Below are 9,543 nucleotides of genomic sequence, written 5' to 3' on the forward strand. Positions count from 1 at the left end.
GCTTTATAAGACGTCGTGGACAGAAATACTGTCATAAAATACGTGTGACGCAAATTAAGAAAACGCTCGACTCACACTGTCTTGTCTATATGTGAGCAATATAGCGGTGTTTCGACTGTTTCGCTCGCTCGAACGTCCATGCATTTTTTCTTGTTAGCAAGAAAATTACTGTAATGTAAAAGAAGATCTTGGGGAAAAGTTTTCAGGAGGTTTCGATAAGTACTTCTTAATAGCTGCTCTTGAAAAAAAAAATATTAGATTTATTTCAATATATAATACTGAATCAATGTAGAATACTGCAACAATACAGCGCTTTTATAGGTTGTCGAAGTAGAGTATTTTTAATTTTAGTGTTGCATAAACACGCGAGATATAATTATTTCATATTTTATGCGTTCGAATATCGTTCCATCATTATAAAATTTGTTGGCCCTGAAAAAGGCCAATTTTTGCGCCTCTTTCAAATAATTATTGTGTCTTATTACTCTACTTCGACAACCTATACAAGCGCTGTATTGTTGCAGTATTCTATATTGATTCAGTATTCTATGATTGCATTCGGGAAGCTCGCTATTCAGCGCTACCGTGTCATTCTATCTTTGTTATATATCTAAGAAGTGATAAAGATAGAAGAACGCAATAGCGTTGGTAGCGTGTTCCCCAAACGTACCCTATATTGAAATAAATCTAATATTTTTTTTTTTTTCAAGAGCAGCTGTTAAGAAGCACTTGTCCAAGCCTCCTGAAAACCCTTCCCCAAGATCTCCTTTTACATCACAGTAATTTCCTTGCTTATAAGAAAAAATGCATGAACGTTCGAGCGAGCGAAACAGTCGAGACACTGCTATATTGCTCACGTATAGACGAGATAGTGTGAGTCGAGCGTTTTCTTAGTGTGCGTCACATGTATTTTAGGATAGCATTTCTGTCCACAACGTCTTATAATATTATCTCTCTCGCTCTTACGTCCGCGATAGAGGATGAAAGATCGCCGCCACTATTCCCTCTCCAAGCGTTCGACCATGGTGTAAGAATATAAAGCCCTATGTACAATGCTAGGCAACAGGCAATAGGAATAAGCATTAACCAATAGGAACAGTGAATAGAAATAATTGACCAATCCAAATTCCTATTCCCTGTTCTTATTGCCTGTTGCCTGACATTGTGCATAGAGTGTAAGGTGTACCGTTGCGCATAATAGAAGGAAAAGTAGGGGTATAGCCAATAAAATGATACCCAAAATTCAACCGCGACATTCAAACGCAGTTTTATCTACAGTACGACAAAAAGTGAAAACAATGTTATAAATATAATAAAAAACTGAGTAAATAAGTTGTTCTTAAATAGAATATTAGTTAAATGCTATATAAATCATTAGTGTTTAATTCAACAAAAAGCAAGAAAGGTGCAGTATTGGATTAACGTATATAAGTTGTGGGAAAGTAATAACTTATTCTTGTGTTAATTATATATAAATATATAAATATATATGTATGTGTGTGTGTGTGTGTGTGTGTGTGTGTGCGCGCGCGCGCGCGCGCGCGTGTGTGCGTGTGTGTGTGTGTTGTTTTATATTATAAGCAGAACAATGTTATACATGTTTTCACAAATTTGAATAAAACAGTAAACGAGAACGTTAAGACAAATGCTGCGATGTTAAATGTTATCCAGGATGTATGTACACATATGTTGGATCAAGAAACGTTACACTAACTTTATGAATGGTTGCAGATATGCACACTTGCAGATTTACACAGTAAATACGGATGTGATCGAAATAGAGGAGTTCTTGGAGTCGATTATGTTTCTCGTCAATTTGTAACAATTACAAAAATAAGCATATTTACTAGAATATTTGTACTTGTTATTGGTTAACTTAAAGTATATTCGCTCACTTTTGAACTGTGCACCGAAGTACCGAGATACAGAATTGATCACTTGTGTAATTGGAAAACGTACTATTGTATAATGTAATAATACAACGGGTGAAAATAATTTTTAAAAATGATTCGACAAGGATTTCTTATTCCTGCGCAAATAAATTAACGGATATGATTCGAGTACATAAAGACAGGCTTCCGCTTGGACTCCATAACAACATCGTCTACAAGTTGCAATGCAGTAATTGTGAGGCATCTTATGTCGGACAGACTAGTAGAAAACTCTCTACGCGGGTTCCTGAACATATGAGAGTTCCAAGAAGTGCAACGGTGGAATTGACGGCCGTCCAAAAACATCGTTTTAATTTAAATCATGAATTTAATTGGGAACACATCAAAGTCTTGCACTAGGAACGTTTTTACATCAAACGATTAGTGGCGGAGATGATTTACATTGGTCTTCAGAACAAAGGATTAAATTCACAAAAAGACACGGAATATCTTGGCAATAGCTATTGCGGTTTGTTTTGATAAGCTGATGTTCGTTTTCCTTCTCTTCCGCAGTTGCCTCTTCTTACTTCGTTTGCTTATGTATATAAACTGATTGTGATTTACATTCTAATACTTGGTAATATAAATCGACAATTGTGTTCCACACACCTGGTTTAAACTATAATCTAATTTTAAGGTAATTTATAAATTTTCTATTTAATTTTTTAACGATATCCTTTACTTTTTACAGACTCTTTTCTTTATACTTTTTGTTAGACAAAAACCGCAGCATACTATACACGTATGAACAAAGAATTAAGAACTGATTGCGAGCGTATTTGTCGACTGTAATATTAAAAAAACTATTTATGTTCTTCGTGAGCATCCAAGTTCGATATTATTAGTTGTAATTCGCGTTCTGTATTAGCATCGAGACTTTTTCTTTGTATGTTTTTATCACTGAAGAGGGTTCACGGCTGAACCGAAACGTTTGATGATTTTTAATAAAATACTTTATTTCCTAATAAAGGAAGGTAATATCACTAAATTTAGGTAATATAACACTACTACGTCCGTGCTTGAACTCAGATTAGTTTTTCCTATCCTTAGATTTGAAAATAATGAGATATGAACAAAACACAATAATAGTAAAATATATATTTGTACATTAACGTTTATCATATATAGAAATATATATTTGGAACTATTACAAATTTTTCGCATTTTCTTTATTTGCAATTTTTTTAAATTTTCTGTCCTTTTTTGTTAATCAAATTATTTGCAACAATTCGTTTAATGAGTGTTCGTAATCAAATATACGTTCGAGTGCGAACAAGACATGCAATTACCTCTTTCGGGAAATTGTTATTTAATTGCGAATAGACAATATCGGTTACTTTATCAAATATTTTGTCTTCTTGACTGAGGCTTCTCCATGAAAATTTATAAATGATTTATTCATTATTTTCGCTGCACGAATGAACTAATGCAATAAGTTAGAGTGAGACAAATATACTTTCTTTCACTCTAACTTATTACACTAGTTCAGTAGTGCAGCGAAAACCGATCTATTGCTTTCTGCATTTTGGATAGTCTCTGATTGGTCGAAATGAAGACGACTGCGCATCCACGGGAACGGTACACCTTATATTCTTACACCATGCGTCCGACGATCGTATACCGCTAGCTCCCTCCGCTACTCCATGCTGCTTGTGCCTCAACTAGCAGACACTTACCAGGCAGCAGTTTGTGAGTGACGCGTCATCGTGTGCAAGTCATACAGATATATGGATGGCATTAACGCCAGTGCGTGTACATGCCTCGCGGCGTCATGCGCATGCTCCGTGCGACATAGAACAGTGCGCGAATTAGAAATGTATTAGAACATAAGTAAAAAAGTATTACTGAAACATTTGCATACGAATACATTTGCATACTGGAGGTCTAGGGGGCGAAGCACCCGGTCAAAGGGGTTCGGGGGAGCAAAGCCCCCTCCCCCGGTTTGGTAAAAGTAACATTCTAAAAAAAAAAGAAAAATGCATCTCGCATAGTGTTACACATGTGTTGTTTTTGCCATTCATACCTTGCATAGGGAGTCATGCTTATCTTTTTAGAATCCATTTTAATATATAGTAAACTCATACATTTAGTAAGGCGAAGATTTATTCATAGAAATATAAGCAATGCATTATAACACACATATGTCATATTTGCATACTTTTGCACGTTGCTACAGATATTAGATCTATATAATCTTTGCCTTACTAAATAAATGAGTCTACAAGATACTAAAAATTATTACTAAAATGGATATTGAAAAAGCAAGCAAGACCTCTACGCAAGGTAGGACGTATTAATGGCATGCAAAAACAACACACATTTAACACTATACGAGATGCATTTTTCTTTTTTTTTTAGAATGTTACTTTTACCAAACCATTTGGTACGTCCTATCTTGCGTAGGAGTCTTGCTTGTCTTTTCAGTATCCATTTTAGTATATAGTAGACTCATATATTTAGTAAGGCGAAGATTTAATAGATATATTTATTTAATATATATATATGCGATATATCGCTACATATCGTCGGTGTGACAGATTTCCTAACCTAACGCGCCGTCAACTTTCTTGGCTAATATCTTGCTACTCGATGCAGAGCGACAATTTTGTAAAAAAAAAAAGTTGTTTCTTGTACAAAAATGTGTCGATTAAGTCTATTTTCATCGAAATCGAAAGTGAGAAAGCTAAACTGGATAATTACCACATTGTTATATAACATTACACACACACACACACACATATGCGAGTGTAACAGCGTCATCTTATTTTTCAAGAACAATTACGCATTATCGTTCTAAATAATTGCAAAAATAAATAGTTCACAATTACATAAAATATCTTCTATATGCCGCTATTAATATATCATCGCAACAATTCTGAATTTTACTTGCGCTTTTCGTAGTGACAACGCTATTATAGATAAGTAACGTGTTTTTATATCACGTCTCACCTTTTTATCGTTGATTGATTCACGTTAGTTCTGTCGAGATCGTATACAGGCGCGCAAAAAATACACCCACACACGCGCGACTCTTGTCGTTGTTGACAACCGTCTATTTCCGAAATTGCGGCAGCGCTGGGACCGCGCTATATTTCTCTGTCTTGCATAATCCAAGCGTCGAATGCACTTAAAATGACAAAGGATTCAATAACTTCTCTGATATTATTCTCCTTGAGCGTATAGTGTATTCACGTTTCGAGAAATTTTGATGCGCAGGACCTATTGAAATCGCCGCATTACGGTCTTATGAACATTCTATGATGTCTACAATTCCCTATTTTGCTCCTTGTTTTTATATACGACTTGTAGCTTTATATTATTCCCCCCTTCCCTCCAACGACTTTAATTCCATTCACGTCATGTATGTATCGATAAATCACATGATAATTGTTATATGTGACTAAATGTCTGAGTAACAGTCCACAAGTGCCTTTATCTAAAAAATCGTTGTTCCCGTTTATTACGAACCGTCGCGGAAGCCGTTTAATAAATGTCCGATAAAACGACACCATATTGACAAATACCGGGGCGATCAGCTGATTCAGCTACAAATGACGTTAAGGTACCTTTACATGGGAGCATCAAACGTCGAGCGTTAAAGCGGTAGCCAATCAACGTGCCACTTTCCGCAAGAACTACAAGTATACTTCTGGAACCTGATACGTTGATTGGCTAACGCTTTAACGCTCGACGCTGGGACGCTCTCATGTATTGGCACCTTTAAAGATGGAAGCACATAGACTAAAGCCCGTATCAGACTACGGATTGAGATTGAATTGACAATTGGCCAATCAGAGCAATGTTCACCAAACTTGAACTTAGTGAATTTTGCTCTGATTGGCTAAATTTCAATTCAATCTTAATCCTAATCTATAGTCTGATACGGGCTTAAGGGGCGCCGCACACGAATTGACATAACAATAAAGGGACGTCTACATTGGAAGTAAATAGCAAGAAGTAGGAAGTAAGAGTAAGAAATTGACCAACCACAGTCGAATGTGAGAAGAATAATCAACTATGATTGGTCAATTTCTTATTCTTACTTCCTACTTCTACTGCTTACTTCCAATGTAGACGTCCCTTAAGGGCCGTGGCACATAGAAAAACTTAAGCAGTAAGACGTAAGCAGTAAGCAAATTGACTAATCACAGTCGTTGATTCTTGGACCGTAAGAAGAATCAATGATTATGATTGGTCAATTTGCTTATTGTTTACGTTTTACTGCATAATGGCTCCTACATACAGGGCCCTGATTCTCGAAAATATATCGCATACGACATTTAGTGGAGAGCTATAGTATACGTAACATGAACTATAGCTTTTTACTAAATGTCGTATGCGATATATTTTCGAGAATCAGGGCCCAGGACGCGGTAATGCTTGCCGCGCGGCGGAAGTCCGCGCGATAGCCAATCAATATGTTGTTTTTCCGTAAGAGCTAGAAGATTATTACGGAAAGCATCATATTGATTGGCTGTCGCGCGAACTTCTGCCGCGCGGCAAGCATTACCGCGTCCTGTGTGCAGGAGCCATATCGATATATTGAATGTGTTCGGAAATATCACCTGTGTGCACCCGCTGCGTTAGAGTGAGAGAGATATAAAAATGAGATAAAAAGAGATGAAGAACGTCTAGATGTCGTTTCCGAACGCACTCTAGTTGTGATGGATCTGTCATTAAGTTACATTGAACAGACGTTTAATAATATGTCACTCTCTAAATATATTATTTAAGAAAGTTCTTTGAGAAATTTGACAAAATTTCTAAATCAATATGGCTCATATTAATAACGTATTTAAAGCTGTGGAAACATTAAACTCACTTCAAGAATCGAATATTACATCGGATTCCGGAACAAGGTATAAATAATATGTATTTTGTAACAATTAAAGAAATTCTGTTAACCGCTTTTGATAAAAATGAATTTTCATTAACAATAGGAAAGAGAAAATATCATGTTGTACAATTATAGTTGAAGGAATATGTTCTTCAACTGTCAGACAAAATCTCAAGTTTCCACAAATTCTTACTGTTACCATTGAAACATTGCTGGCACTATGCAATGATGAAGAATCAGACGTCAGAATGGTTGCAGATGAGTCCCTCAATAAAATTATAAGGGTATAATTATACTTATATTAGTAGTATATTTACCAAATTCTAACCTATAACAATAATCATAAATGTAAAAGAATTAATATTTAAAAATAACACATGATAAACATGTATCATTGTTTGCTATACATATTCTTATTAAATATTTTGAATTGAACTATCTATTTAGGCAGTTGTTGACAGTAATATTGTTAAAGTTCAAATAGAACTTTATAATGAAATAAAGAGAAATGGACCTGCACGTATAGTGAGAGCTGCTCTATGGAGGTTTGGTTTGTTAAGTCACATGATACGTCCTACAAGGGGTAAAGCTTATGTGTCAAATTTAATACCATGTATAGTAATTATAGCACATCGATCTGAGGATATTGTAATTGAAACATTATCACAGTCATTACCATTGATTTTAAAAGTATTAGGACCATTTATGACAGACAAAGATGTCAAGGTAAATAATCCGATATTGCTATAAGATATTATTTGTGAGTTAATATAAAATTAAATTCATTGCAGACATTATTAAAAGCATTTTTTGAAAACATCTCTTCTACTCAAGCAGTTTTTCGTAGAGCAGCAGCAAACATGATCTTGACAACGTGTTTGAACTGTAGAAAGCCACAATTCTTTTTAAATTATGTATTGGATTATTTTCTAGGTACGATAGACAATTATAACATTTTATATCTGCAAAAAACTATTATATTTTAATGATATTTATTTTATCAGATGTAATAATGCCTGTAAAAAATATTGAGGATCACTCATCTACTATTATAGGCATATTTGGATGCCTAAGAGTCATCCTACCTCATATATGTAAAACCTTGGAACCACAAGTTGTTGAAACACAACAAATGGATAATTTATTACATATATATGAATTGTGTTTGCACTACACAAAATGGCATTCCGAACATAATATCGTAAATGCAGCTTTAGAGACTTTGGTGCAACTTTTGAAAATGCCCCCAAAGTCTTTAGTATCTGTTTTATTGTCATCACAAGGCATAACTCAAAGCAGGATAACGTTGAATCACATATCCACCTCATTATTAGGCCAAATGAGTATTTCCAGTACGAGTACTGTTCATGGAGTCAACTCCGACTCAATTTTGAACTTGCACGAACTAGATGTTCCAGAGATTACTCCAAATATAGACAATTGGATTACAGAAACAGAAATTGTGTCGCCAGCTTGTTCACAACCACAGAATGAATGCGCGAACGATATAATAGAGATGAAAGGAAAAATAATGGAAAATTACTGTGGTCTGAAAATCGGAGTTATCGATAGTAAGAATAAGCACGTTAACATAACTTGCATAATAATTTTACAAGTATCAAATTTTAATTAATTTCTTAGGTGAAGTTGTCGAGGAAGGTAGTGATGTTGGGAGCGAGATCGAAAAATCGGTTAAAGCACCGTATTTGAGTCTGTTGAGTGAATCGAAGGAAGAGGATTATTCTGAAGAAACTGCCATATCATTTGCCTCTCCTAAGAAATCCTCTTTGGATTTCGCGTTGTATGAAACGGATATTGGAAATTTTACAGACTCGGATATGCCTATTAAATTTTGCTGCCGTTATTTAGTGTCATCCTTTTTATTAGCTGGCAAACCCGGCCACTTAGTGCCAGACAAGTTATTTCGTGTTAGTGTAAAGTCTCTTGCTCTAACGTGTGTGGGTTATATCTTGAAACTCTACCCACACTTGCTTACAATGACTGTGACCAAAGAATCTAGCTGCTGCAATGAGAACAAACAATTGATTGCAGATATTTTGTTATTTGCCAATCACCCAGATCCTCAGATCAGGGGCAATATAGCGATGGTGATTGGAACCTTTTTAAAGTCTGTTTTTGTTCAGTATGGTGGCTCTTTCCAGAAGTTCGAAACTGAGTGCGCTCAGAAGGGACATGAAAATATATTACTAGGAGATATGATAAAGTTGCTTCTAAAGGTGAGTATGCATATTTTAAAAAATGCTAATCTGAATCAATAAGATTAAGATGTTTAACTTGCGTTTGTTTTATCAAATATACAGAGCTTGAATGATGATTCTGCGACAACATGTCGTCAAACGCTGGATGCGTTGAACCTTTGCTTATCAGAGTTGCTAGATTCTGTTAACAATGAACATGGTTTTACCATTTTAACTGCGTTGCCAAAACTTGTGAAAAATCCATATTTTCTAGTAAAAGTAAAATTAGTCGATTTATTGAGTAAATTATCGTACATCACGATAGAATACATAACAGGACAATCATTTCAAGAACACTTTATTGACGTTATAATAACATTATTGGGCGATCAGGATCAAAGAGTGAGACATGCAGCATCAGATGCTATCGTTAAGTAAGATATATTTTTAATCTCATCATTTTATATTCAGGGTTGGGTAAGTTAATTTTTTGTAACTAAGCTAAGTTTAAAGTTGAAAGCCTATAAAATGAACTTATATATATATATATATATATATATATATATATATATATATA

At 34.9% G+C, this 9,543-nt stretch overlaps 2 protein-coding genes across 6 annotated transcripts in view; one reads left to right on the forward strand and one right to left on the reverse strand.

The window, feature by feature from the left end:
* LOC116853305 (solute carrier family 66 member 3) overlaps window positions 1-5,461 on the reverse strand; it is a 77,338-nt gene extending 71,877 nt beyond the window's left edge. For 2 of the 3 annotated variants that reach the window (XM_032834330.1, XM_032834331.1), the window contains exon 1: window positions 4,881-5,461. The gene's annotated coding sequence lies outside the window, so the exon portion shown is untranslated. The remainder of the gene's footprint in view (window positions 1-4,880) is intronic. The other variant, XM_032834333.1, reaches the window with a different exon arrangement.
* Window positions 5,462-6,551: 1,090 nt separating this feature from the next.
* LOC116853301 (huntingtin) overlaps window positions 6,552-9,543 on the forward strand; it is an 11,510-nt gene continuing 8,518 nt past the window's right edge. Inside the window, exons 1-7 of one of the 3 annotated variants that reach the window (XM_032834322.1) lie at window positions 6,552-6,790; window positions 6,872-7,052; window positions 7,216-7,494; window positions 7,560-7,701; window positions 7,773-8,339; window positions 8,410-9,005; window positions 9,090-9,400. In XM_032834322.1, coding sequence (XP_032690213.1) covers window positions 6,705-6,790; window positions 6,872-7,052; window positions 7,216-7,494; window positions 7,560-7,701; window positions 7,773-8,339; window positions 8,410-9,005; window positions 9,090-9,400 — 2,162 coding nt within the window. In that variant the 5' untranslated portion in view covers window positions 6,552-6,704. Of the gene's footprint in view, window positions 6,791-6,871; window positions 7,053-7,215; window positions 7,495-7,559; window positions 7,702-7,772; window positions 8,340-8,409; window positions 9,006-9,089; window positions 9,401-9,543 lie in introns of those variants that run through there. The other 2 variants (XM_032834321.1, XM_032834323.1) reach the window with 2 other exon arrangements.

This window comes from Odontomachus brunneus, unplaced genomic scaffold (genome assembly GCF_010583005.1).
Source record: "Odontomachus brunneus isolate Ranch 3 - 2012 unplaced genomic scaffold, Obru_v1 Obru_scaffold_303, whole genome shotgun sequence".
Lineage (NCBI taxonomy): Eukaryota > Metazoa > Arthropoda > Insecta > Hymenoptera > Formicidae > Odontomachus > Odontomachus brunneus.